A 13,473-nucleotide genomic window follows, 5' to 3' on the forward strand; every position below is an offset into this window, starting at 1 on the left:
CTTCGTTATTTCCTGTGACCCAATCGCCCGACATGCGCCCGATCTCATCAAATTCTCAGAAGCTAAGCGGCCTTGAGCCTGGATAGCGCTCGGACGGGTGGACTTGTGTTGCACGCAACCCAACACGGGTGCAGTAGGCGCTGCGCACAGTGGAGGGCTGTGAAGAAACATCTGCTGGTCTGCAGTTCTCCCACCACCTCCCACCAAGCCACGTGACCAGAGTGGCGACGTTTGGTCAAACAAACCTCGCGGCCCACACGGGGTGCGGGGGTCTCCTCTCATCCAGCAGTGGATTGACTTGCGGCCTGTACATTTACAGGCAACTGGTGATTTAGAGCTCATTATGAGGTGATTTGGGACTAGATTTTCACGAATAATAGCAATTGACTGCGTCTAATCTGTTCACAGATCAAAACAACTCCACGCGAACACGAATGCTCAAGATGTCTGACCATCAACACCATGTGGCATCCTGAGGCACATTTGGCATTTTGGTGCGGTGATGAGCGCTACGCTGCGCTACGAACCCGGCGACCCGGCTCCGATTGCCTCTCGTGGCCAATACCAGTGACGAATATATGAACCGGTCCTGGGCCTCCCCTAGGTCGACTCAGCCTTACATGAGTACCTGGCGCGGTGTGTTAAACATCAGAACCGGGGGAACAAAGGCGGCCGGGCGTGGTGTTGGCCACCCACCCCCTCGTGTGCCCGTGCCAGCTTTCATCGGCGCACGCTATCAGCACTTGCCCTAATGGTCTGCTAAAGGCTATATGGCGGGGTGGTATCTTTATCTTTGTCTTTTGTTTCTCACAGTTTCAGTGCTGCGGAGCGGATTCGTACACGGACTGGGAGTCCAACCCTTACCACCTGTGCTCTGCTCCGGGCAAGGCGGCCTGCGGGGTCCCATACTCGTGCTGCGTCACTGAGAAGGTACGGCACAACAGCAGCAGCAGCAACAGCAACAGCAGCAGCAGCGACATCGCCACCGCGCTCGTGCCAGGCTACGGTGAGCTTTGACGTCGTCTCGAAGGCGTCGCTGGCAGCAAGCCACGGGACGGGCGCCCAGGTGTTGCCGTTATGGGTTGGGCAAATTGTTTGATGGTGATGCCGCTGCTGCACAATTAACAGCAGCGACGACGACAAAACTCGTCACGTTCGTCTACAACACGCAGCACGTGCGCTATGCAGAAGGGCCGTTGCACAAAACGTCGCCAGCCGTACGCTGTTAACGAGTGTGTTGAGTTTTTAGAATATATGTTTACGGGTTAACCAACTGAGACAACCGACAGATGCACCACCTGTGCTCCCCCACGCTGTGCCAACTTGCTTTGTTTCGACCGCCCGGCTCTCCGCTCGTTGTTGTGTGAGCGTCGCTCCTCCGCCCTCCGTTATTGTTCGAGGGTGACTGCCTTCAACTGCCCGGTTCCCAGAGCCTGCACAGAATGGTGGTGGAAGGTACGATTAGGAGTCATAGATGTTGGGTCATCACCACACCAAACCACCTTGGTCTACTCATGTCCCATGTTGACACGCCACTACATGCGGCATTCATGGTGAGTCACACTCAACTCGGTGGTTTGATGTGATCGAAACAGCATGGGCACTTCAGTGATTTCAGATGTTCACATTTCTGACACTTTATTATGTGTGGGTTAATCGTTAGTGTAGTGATGAAGCAGATTTTTTACTTGGGGCATAATATGTCAACCAGTTGTATGTATGTTGAGCTTCTTTCGCACTGTACGTAGGCAACCGTGCTAATCGGAGATGCGGAACGAAGGACAACAAACTAAACACAAAAAGCAGTTCTCAAGAAATGAGTTTTCAGACTAGATTTTAAAATGCACAGCTCCAGTGGCTGAGCACTTCTCACACAGAAATAATTTGTCCACTTTTCTCGGTGAGGGTGAAATTCTCATAAAATAGCGCGGTGGTGTCGGGCGTACTCGGACGAACTCGGACAGACTCGCGCGACGGCGGCGTTGGTGCGTTCAAGTCCCGTGTACGCCGCCAAACCGCTGATAATTCACATTTCCTAAAAATTGACAGCCCCATAATGTGCTGTTCGGATGACGTTCAAACGTTCACCACGGATTGGGACTTAATACGAGGAACTGCCCTCGCACGAACCGTTGCACTCTCATGCACGCTCATGTACACGCGCTCACTCAGGGGGTGCCACTCGAAATTCGAGTTTGTTATTTTCAAGGTCACTGCCCTCCTGGCTTTATTGATTCTCCCGTTAAACTGAGGCTGCTGCTGCTGCTGTGAGTTTAACGGCAATCCACTCAGTGGTTACCGGTTGCTCCAATAAACGCAGAGGCACGGACGGAGAGAAGAAGGAGCGGGAGGAGGTGGGGGGGGGACTTCGAGCTACCTGTGACTATGCACAGAGTGGAGTGAGATTCTCAGCTGTTGACTTTCACACCACGGGTAACAAGTTGTGGAAGGGAGTGATCCAAGAAGACTGAGACTTCACGTTTACCATTTGCATGTTGAGTGGCACCCTCGTGTGCGCACATCTTATGATCGACAGACAAAGATCCCCCGGATAGCCTTTAACAGACTGTTGGGGCAAGTGCTGTTAGCGAGCAGCTATGAAGGCCGGCACGGCATATGAGGGGGTGGGTGGCCAATACCAGTGGTGATGTTTACACACCGCACCAGTTACTCATTTGAGGCTGAGTCGACTTCAGGGAGGCCCAGGACCGGTTCAGATAATCCTCACTGGTGTTGGCCGTGAGCGGGAATCGAATCCGGGTCACCAAGTTCGTAGCGCAGCGCACGAACCGCTACACTACCGCTCCCCACTGGTGATGCACTTACGCACGCACTCACGCGCACAAAGAAACTCGTGCAACTGCCGACGCGTCATGTAAGTGATGCAAGTGTTGTCTGGCCTTGACGCACGCACGCACAGACAGCGCTTGATCACTCGCACAATTGTGCACGGTCTGCAAACACGACTCAGAAGCACGGCGCGGTGTGCGAGCACGGACCAACGGCAAAAACGCCCGCCGCGTGAAATGTTTCAAACACAGTCACATGCGCTTGGAGAGTACAACAAAACGTCATTATTTTGTCGCGAAGTTTTTTGAGGTCTACAGCTGTGGGTGGAACATCAGCCTCTCTAAAGCCCGGCAATGTGTTCCATAAACAATACAAGCAAGTAGAAAAGAAACCAGCTTGCCTTTGGCCGGTTTTGTACCGTGATTTGGCTCTGCTGGCTATAACCATTCGGTGTGCCGTACGCAGCCCATTGTTGCTTGCACATTAGTTCATTTGTCAGCAGGCTATCGTGACATTTGTTCACGTTTCCAGACGCCCACTGCCCACATGCTCGCACGTTAATCTGCATGGAGCGGCTGCAGAGACAAGAAAAACGAAAAGCGTGAACGAATTTGAGGTTCGTTTTGTGCGCAAGCGGCCTTAACGCTTCTTGGACGCTGACAATCGACCGCCCGCTGGTCCTTGTGTGACCGACGCAGTGAGAGACACTCACCTTTAACAAAGAATCTCACCGGGGGAGCATCACTCAGCCATCGGGAGTAGAGAGACATTGCACATTGCGGCAAGAGGAAATGTAATGGGGAGGGTCATGTCTGGCTAATCCTGGAGGTGGCTTGCCTGTCTGTGACCGAACTACGATCTCACCGGTGTTCAGTGGTGCCGTTGGACCGAGTTAAGGGCGTTAGAGCGGTGCTGTGACCTCTAAATAAGGCAATAAGAGCCCCTTTGTGGAGTTCACAAAGTCGTCCATTGCGTGTTGCGGCAGATATTTAAAATATTAAACTAACGTCGAGTTTGACCCCCCCCGCCGCCCCCATGCATTTATAAAGTAAATTAAAACAAGGCCGACACCTGTAAGATGCCAATCATAGACTCCAGTGGAGTCACTGATACGCAGTGTAAGTAATGCCAAGCGAAATGTGTACTGTATTGTTGAAAATGCCTATAAAGCAAATTCCAAAACATTTACTGAAATAATTCATTATCGAGTAAACACCAAAAGTGAGAAATGTATGTCTACTTACGATTATGTTAAATCAAGGTAGGTGAGAACTTGCACAAAGGACCAAAATGCCAAGCAGCCAGCAACAAACAGCATTCTTGGATAAGAGAGAGAAGCGTTGTGACCGGCATCGCGGTGAGTGAGTGAGGAGTGAGTGGGTTTGTGAGTGAGTGCGATAGCATTCGTGTGTATGTATGTTAGAAATTATTTCGCACCGTACGAATCCAACCGTGCTAATCGGCGGTGCGCAAGTGAGCGAGTGGGTGAGTTCGTCGTGACGTGCGGTGTGTAGGGGTGGTCGTGGTGGTGGTATGAAACACAGCGTGGATGAGGCGACGAGGTCAGTCCGTTAGACCTGCCGAGTCCTCTGGATGGGGTGTAAAAGTCAGTGAGTCAATTCTAGATTTGAAGCTTTCGTGACTGTAAGGATTCATACTCTTAGTTCTTTCGGTAAAGTCACGTAGGTAAAAAATGAAATTAAAATTAATAAAAAAAATCACGACGTTTCGGAGGCAACACAAGTCTCCGTCATCAGGTGGGACCGTCACAGCCAGATTTGCAGTAGATTTGCAGCAAATCTGGCTGTAACGGTCCCACCTGATGACGGAGACTTCAATGAGTCAAGCTTATTCATGGGAGCAGCACCCACGGCCGTATTCGTGTAAGCAACGTTGCCGGTAACGTGTTCATAATGGCGCACGTTGGAAAGGCAAGGGGTTAAGCTGACCATGTGTGCGAAGGTTCAATCACGCTCGTTGCAACACATTTAATGAAAATTAAGCATGCACACGGCTGGCGCTTTACTTTTACTGGCATGCTATCAACACTGAGCCGTGTCTTATCGGATGTATTAGTAATATCAAAGGGCAAACCGTGTTTGTAGGCTCTTTTAGTGTCTATAATCCTTGAGCCATTTCTCACGAAAATGTGGTGCCAGACAATTAATCACTTTGGAACTTTTATTGAAGAATGGAGTGCTTCATTTTTGTCAAGGAATTCAAGCTAAACAGTTGAATCTTTCAGGGATGAATGGATGAATGCTATGGAGGTGTTTTTCTTTTTAACAGCATTCCATTTCAGAATGATACGGCAGCATTCAGCACGTCAACATAATTCATCCTGAGCCTTGGACGCTATTTTAATGCGAACCAAAGAGTCCCTCGAAATATAATATTCCCATTCACGGTGACAATCAGCTTGCCATTCTTACATTGATTGTCTCAGCCCCCCCTTGCCCCCCACTCTCACGATTGGTGATGAAGGGAAAACTTTTGTATGCACCGTACGTAGCCAACGGTGCTAATCGGCGGTGTGGGGTCGATACTAAATTTTTTTTTTACCAGGTAAGGCTCACTGAGCTATATGGCTCTTTTTTAGAAGCGACCTGACCACAAATGATAGCTGAACGAAGTGGCTTATCGTGTGGAAATTTATAGCAGCTAAATACTCAAACCGCATGTTTCTAAATGTGTAGGGGAAAAAGAGGAAGACCCGGAAAAAAATCCACGTGACCACGGGGGAGAACATGCAAACTCCAAATATGCAGGCATCGTGGTTGGGATCGAACCCATGACCTCTCGCATACCAGGCAAGGTAGTTAACATCTCGCCACTGCGGGTGTCCCAGGAGAGGGGAGCCATCGCGGTAGTTGCTATGGGCTTTCCGGTGCTGCCGTGCGAGGGGAGTGTCGTCTGGGTGAATGGTGTGTGCTGCCATAGCGGTGTAATGGATGGCACACCGGACTTCTGCAATCCAGAGGCCTCCGGTTCGGTTAGAACTCCTGGCACGGCGCTTGAAACGATGGTGCAGGTTTCTTAAATATCCTTATACCGCATCTGTCCACCCGGCAGCATGAACTAGTAACTAATTGTTTTTGTAATTGGCGTGTTTACGTGACAAACCTTACTCATTGGCTGTGTCGGGCGGTGGCGGGTTGAACGACGCATTTATATTTAGGCGATCTAACCCGAAAATAATTGTTAGCCGAGCGGCAGGTCAAGTGCGGTGGGGTAGAGTTGTAGATGCTCCCACCTCTTCCAAGATGTCTGGCCAGTGTGGAAGAGTAGGCCAAGATAGCCCCTTGAGGCGTTCCGTAGAGCTCCCTCGAGTGGATGCAAATAATTATACCATTACATCGGTTCGAACCTGCACTACACCAAGCCAGCTGTCTCATCGTCACGAGGTGACCAGTTCAAATCTCAGTTGGGGGATTAATTCAGACCGTCCACCACTCCTGCAGAGTTGAAAAGAAATTGCAACCCACTTTGTGGACGGTCGACGGAACCTGTCGTAAGGAGATACTGGTTCCCGACGACGGAATGTGGAATTTCCGCGTACAGGCTGAGGGTGACCCACAGAGGTGAGCACTGGCCCCAGTGGACGATTGGAGGATGGCGACAACTTTAGCAGGTAGTAAGCACTGATTTAAACAAAAACCTTACTTTTTCGGCACATTCCTACCTATCACACACACACATATATTGCATATGTAATACATATGCACTAGATCTTTTGTATTTGATAATGCTGGTACAAAAAATGCCATCACAATTGTATCAACGCGGTCTCCGTTAAGAGAATCAGTGTTGATTTGTGCCAGTCACAATTTAATAGCGAGTGTCAAATCCAGTGAGTGGCGTTGTTCTGCTTTAAAAACCCACACGACCACGGGGAGAACATGCAAACTCCAAATATTTAGGCGTCACCGTCAGGATCGAACCCATGACCTTCTGTATACCAGGCGAGGTGGTGAACGTCTCTCCACCACGGCGCGTTTCTGTGGGATTAATGCTTACAAAGTATCATAGTTGTGCTGCGCACTATGATGCATGCTGTAATTTGTGCAACTTAGGATGCAAGCATGTGTCAAATTTTAATGACAAAGTATAGCAATTACAGTATAAAGAAAATAATTATAGTTTTAAATTACATTTTCTTCCTGCCCTGAGTTTTTTGCTTGCACTACTTTATACCTAATGCTTACATAATACTATTAATAGGTTTTAAAGCGATCGAACTTTCACAAAAAAAATATTGTTACAAAGCTTCGTGTTATGATTGTGCACGATACATCCGTGCGATGGATTTTCCGGAAGTATATCATTTTGACGCAATGTTTTAAAAAAAATTTACACAGCTACACAAATTATTATTTGGTATTGTGCATTATATCCTTTTACGTCAAACTAGGCCCTATATGTAACAGAAAAGGGCCCTTGCATATAAACATCTCGAAGGTCACCAGCATTTTGTTGCGATTGACTTAACTTGTGGCGTGCCTATTCAAACTGCTGGGCGAACAGCAGTGGGTGGATTCGAGAAAACTTTTAGAGTTGCTTCAAGAGGTAGAACCGGCGATCACTGGACTGAAAGTGCAGTGTGCTAACCATTACACCGCTGCAGCATCCCTCCTCTTACAATATACAAACGTATTGAAACGTGCATTGAGGCTATTTAGCTTTTTTTTTTTGGTGCTGTGAACGTCCAAATGATGGGCCACTTTGTTGAGCTATCATTTGTGGCCAGGGCACTTCTGAAAAATAAGTTAATACCTCAGTAGGCTTTGTCTGGTAGGTTGCGGATGGTTTAGTTTGATTTGTATGTGTATGCCGGCTCGTGTGGGGCGTAATCACGGGACGTGAATCACGGTGAATTTACAAAGAGACTATGCTCCAAAATTGATTCTAGACTTGTGATTACTGAATGTAGGTGGTCAACAGAGACACTGCAAATAGCTTGACTTCTGCCCGTGCGATGTAGTTTTGGTTGCAAAGAGTCGGACTCTTCGCATGCCACTGCTCACAGTGTTGTGCATGCATGTGGTTGAACATTTAAAGAAGACTGCTGAGTTTATAAGTTAATAAAAAATGCATTATGTTCCATGCGCGCTAGTTCTTGGCCCAGGATTGTGTCGAATGCCTAATTTAAAGTATTTTAATGAAATCTGGAATAACCTTTCGTTTGTTCGCGCTGCGTAGAATTGTAGCCTAACGTGCGCTATAATGCAGAGCGGCAAGCATTGTGCCCACGTGTTTATTTTTTACGAGCTGAAAACATTGTTTTTCACATCTCTACATTTATGTATGGCTAAAGGATGACCAGTGTGTCTGCAAACTGAATGGAATTAGCTCTGATAATTGTTTTTTTACCCTTTTATCTGGCAACAAAACTGACACCTTTTTTGACGAGAAGTCATGTTTGCATAGACCACAATACCTACAGTCATAATGCAAACAAAAAACATAACTCTGATAATGTATGCACTGTCCTTGAAGTTGATTGGTCCACACCCGAGACAGCTTTCCGTAGAGCCTAGTTTCACTAGCTTTCCTTAGAGCCTATTCTCACTAGGCTCGTCTCACTAGACAGTGCATACATTATCAGAGTTATGCGTTTTGTTTGCATTATGACTGCAGGTATTGTGGTCTATGCAAACATGACTCTCGTAATAAAAAGGTGTCAGTTTTGTTGCCAGATAAAAGGATAAAAAAACAATTATCATATTTTTTACTGGCAAATGAGGTACCAATGGTGGAGTTAGCTCTGTTAGCTGACAGAAACAAAGCGAGCTCTACGATGATGGCCCCTGTGACCGGCTCAATCAATGTCACGTGCCTGCTCTGTACAGCACCACATCCCTGCAGAGGGTACTGCCAGTTATTGCGCCGTGATTGTCAAAAATACAAGCAGCTTCCGTGAATGCTCGGTTGTGAAGGCTGTTGCGATGTGTCAGAAACGGACGTGATCATTCGACCATTCCAACCACGTCGTCAACATTGCAGTGTAGGTCGCTTTAAAATACGGGCTGCTCCGTTTATAGATACCCCGCTAAAGTCCTTGCGAAGGAAAGTCGAAGCGATTTTATGCCCAAAGGCATTTGATGCACATCTCCCGTGTGCAGCCGTGAGCCAGTGGTGGAACATGAGCATTCCTCTGGCGGGGCCGAGTCTATCCATAGGGCAACCACTGTTGACTTCCCACAAAGTGGTGTTATTGATAAAGCTGAGTCACCCCCCACCCCGCGCCACCTAAGATTTTAACTCTCAAACTTTCTATTACAAGCCGCTTGCTCCACTGCTGAGCCACTTTTGCAATTTTTTGCAATTTTTTTAATTCAAAACCTTTAAACGTCTCTAACCGCACCTTCGATTAACATGGTTGGCTATGTATGGTGCGAAAGAAGTTCAACATACATACATAACCAATCTAACCAACCTCACCACACTTATTAAATCACCACACTTATTAAATCTGTCCAAGCTCTCCTGATACGCCTTTGCCCAACGTAGGCGGCGCGAATTTGCGTCCAACATTCAACAATGTGCAAGCTGAAACCAGCGGGGTATTGATAAATGGATCGTGGTGCACGTCAGACGGTATTTTTCTCCCTCGGCTCTTATCATTTTCTTGATTTTTGCAACATATGTAATTTGTCAGTGCAATCATTCCCCCCCACACAACCCTCCCCACCCCCCATCTTGGGAAATGTATCGCGAGCTGTTTCCCAACGTCGTTCTATTATTGCCATGGTCGCGACACGGTGCCTCGGACGCAGTGCGACGGTGGGGAGCGGTCATGGCTGCACGAAACCGGTAACCTTCGATGAGCCCGTCGCGTGACAATCACGAGTCGCGCGTTCTTTCGTGCCCCCCGTGGAGAGGCTGGCTTTCTGCGCGTCTCTCTCGTCATCTCTACGGTGTCTCGGGCCTGCGCGTGCATTTAATTTCGCGTGGCGTTGGCCACGAAGCCGTTAAAGGTTCAAAGCAACAACAATAAATCTGTGCAATTTGGCAGGTGATAATGAGTTTGTCTAAGGTCGTCATCTCACTCTGCTTGGCAGTCCGGTTAATCTTGAGTCTGAGTGCACGATTTTCTTTTTTTACCAGGGGTCTCAGTGGTGATGAAATAATAATTATAATAATGTTATAACAAGAGTGGCTTTGTGGAAGTGAGTTCAAATCTTGGCATGCCGTGCCACCGCACTGCCCATCAACCGTCTGGGGTGAATTAACTGAGTATCATTCTGTGGGAAGTCACCAGTCGTTGTACTGCTGTGCATACGCTGAGCACTGTCATAGGAAAGTGGAATTTCAACCACTCACTTAAGGTCCCCAACGCAGATAAACGGCGTCCGACGCGCATTGGAGCTTGGAGACACTTCTGACGTGAATCGTCCCTGCAATCTGTGTCTGTTATTGTCACGGGGGTGCAACGGTGGTGTAGTGGTATGCACGCTGCGTCACGAACCCAGCGACCCCAGTTCGATTTCCCACCGTGGCGATCATCAGTGGCAAATGATATCCGGACCGGTCCAGGGTTGCCTGTTACTCGTCACCAACCCACAATGGTCAGCAGGGTGATGATTAAAAACACATGACTCACGTGGAGTTGGGGAGGTATTTGTCCAGCAGTGGATTGACAAAGACCACGTACATTATTTGTTAGTATTTGTTATTTATGCTGCTTATGCATGCCCTTGTTGCTCATGCACTTGCCTGCCCGTTACAATAGGTGATAGTGACATCATTGATCACATGATGCCCTTTAGCTAATTAGGCTGCGCTGTAATGGATTTTCTGCATCATTGCACGTGTGGGCGTGAGACGAACTGCATCCCTGCTGGGCCACAAGCAATGCCTTTCACAAATCAAACTAATATTACAACAGCGCACGATTAAGTATGGCGGTGGTGGTTATGCACGCCTGTAATCCAGCACTGTGGAAGCGAGGGTTGGTGGTCGGACACTCGTTGTGAAAATCTCTTCCCGTGGGCGTCGAGGTGCCGCACCCCTGGTTTACCAGATAATAGATCAGCAAGTGGACTAATCGCCATCGGCTTCCATCTGTATGGGGATGTAGCGTTGCCCCCTCGTCCGTGTCGGTTTTTCTCCAGGTGCTCCGGTTTCTTTCCATGGATTACAAGCATTCACAAATTGGCTGAAAACATCTTAAAGTAAAACAAAACTCAGCAGGACCCTCCTGAAAACGAGTCATGTGACCCAGTGTCGTTCTCCTGGATTAACAAGTAAATTATTACAATAAACTATGTTTAATCATTGATTGATTACCATATTATGATAGACAAACACCAAAAAGTATGTTTATACTAACTGTTTGTGCCCTGTACTAATAGTCCTAGAATCACATTTGATATTCGCTCCATGCTGATAGCGCAGCAGTCACGAATTGAACTCTATATGTACGCCTTACTCTCGTTTAACCTTATACTCCTTTCTGCTTAAGTTTGAAATGTTTCCTACATGATAATGATCATTTTCTCGTTTAGGAAAGCAAGGCAATTAGATTTTAATCGGCGGCGTACCACGGGCAAGGCACTTTTGACCCTGCTGATAGTTTTTGATAGGAACATATTTCCACATTACCGTTTAGAATTTTGAATGCGAGTAAATTTGCTTCATAAAACTAACTCCCCCTTAACTTTTTTTTTGGCATTGACATTTGATAAGATTTCTTGTTCTCTAGGCATCACACAGAAACTCTTAGACCCACCACACAGAGACCCATAGACTCACCACATAGAGGCCCATAGTCTCACACAAGATACCCATTGACTCACACAGAGACCCATAGACTCACACACAGACGCATAGACTCATCATACAGAAACCCGTAGACTAACAAAGAGATTTAGTTTAGTTGTTTTCATTTATTTTATTTTATTTTTTACCTACGTGACTTTACCGAAAAAAACAAACAGTATGAATCCTTGCAGTCACGAAAGCTTCAAATCTAGAATTAACACAGAGACCCATAGACTAACACAGAGACCCATAGACTTGCACAGAGACTCATAGACTCACCACAATAATAAGAATGTCATGTATTTAATTAGCATAGCCTGATAGTGTCAAGCGTCCCCAAGACAGAGCCTACATGGGAATTTTTGTCCAATTCCCCTTTCTTAGTATTCACGTGGGCAGACACCAGCATGGCCAAAAAAAAATCCCACATGCCTGTCACGGAGTGACACTTCAGGATGTGAAGGCATGGGACTGACTCAGCTTGTCAAGTAGTTTTAAGTTTGTGTGTAGCAGTGCATATCGCATTTGCAGACACCAGACATGTGGACTAGTCACAGCTGTCACTGACAGTGTTCAAAGTAAAATGTCAAGTTCATTTCGGTTAGCAAGGTGAGAACTCGGCAGTTCAGATTTCCGAGGGCAACCTTCTGGGTAACCAAAAACGACACAAGTAAATCGAGTAAAATACAGTTACAGCAATGAAGAGACTAGAGAAGAAATATGCCGTGATATTTGTCGCTATATGTGATTATATATGTTCGATTGTGGACAATTTACGCACTAGGCATCTGTAACATTTCCTCAATTATCGGCAGCGTTTTAAATAAAGTATGTGATATATCACCAATATTTGACAACGTTGAATCATGAATTCAACAAGTCTTAAACGTGTTCAGTAATCAAACATTTCTAACTAATGCCGCATTTCGACATGTCGATTTGGAACTGATTCGACCTACTGAATCGACAATACAGTTGACGAAAAACGCTGCTGCTGCTGCTGCTTTATATAAGTCCACTTGTGGTTGAAATTTCGCACAAACTTAAATTCATTCTAAATCATACATTCCCTGAAGCGTAAGTGGCCCGGGGAGATTATGTTTAGACCAATCATGTTACATCATTTATGTTTTAAAATAGTCCCTTTGTAAATAGAAAAATGATTCCCCTTTAAAATTGCACTACCCTTAGTCTAGCTTTGATAACAATAACCTGCTCTTGAAAATTGCATTGCACGATCTTTACGGTCTGTTTGATAGCAGGGTTTACATGTTGCGTCATTGTTTGTTGCGGTGTCACTACTGACTGCCCAATACAAGGCGCATACTCTGGTGGAACAAGCAGACTCCACTCAGCTGCCCCAATACAACACGCGTACTTTGGTAGAACAAATGGAATGGCTCACAACATTGAATGTACAATTATAGCCCTGCGGATTTTTTTCAAATGCCACACAATATAGAAAGAGGACTTTTTTCCCCATTGATTGGAATACGAACATTGAACTCTTGTAATATTGGCAAAAACATTGGCAAATTACCTTTCCTATAAACTGTACATTGTGAAAAAAGGTAATGAATAGGACAGTCTGTCCAATAGCTTAAACTGAATACAAACCATTGTGCATGTTCTGTTAAGAAAGTGGGCACCACTAAGCCACCAAGAAATTGTATGTAATAATAACCCAACACACAACCCTTTTCTCACTTGACGCATCGCGCTCAATAACACGCTCAATCAAAAACCGGAAACACTTTTGATGGCCATGGTGTAGGGCTGCGACCCCCTTAACCATTTCATCAATGGCATTGTCCTCCGTACCGGGGCTGACTCCTCCTAATTCTTACAGACAGCTCCAGCGGAGCGGTGCAGGGGGTCACCATGTGCGTGTAAAAAAATATATAATTCCAGATCCCTCCG

The 13,473-nt window shown here is 46.6% G+C and overlaps 1 protein-coding gene across 1 annotated transcript in view; it reads left to right on the top strand.

Annotated features, from left to right (window-relative positions):
• The window catches only part of LOC144732057 (tetraspanin-15-like), a 249,423-nt gene that overhangs the window by 127,244 nt on the left and 108,706 nt on the right, over positions 1-13,473 (top strand). Inside the window, exon 5 of the mRNA XM_078613289.1 lies at positions 814-930. Coding sequence (XP_078469415.1) covers positions 814-930 — 117 coding nt within the window. The remainder of the gene's footprint in view (positions 1-813; positions 931-13,473) is intronic.

The sequence above is a fragment of the Lampetra planeri genome, chromosome 41, assembly GCF_965212315.1.
Source record: "Lampetra planeri chromosome 41, kcLamPlan1.2.h2, whole genome shotgun sequence".
Lineage (NCBI taxonomy): Eukaryota > Metazoa > Chordata > Hyperoartia > Petromyzontiformes > Petromyzontidae > Lampetra > Lampetra planeri.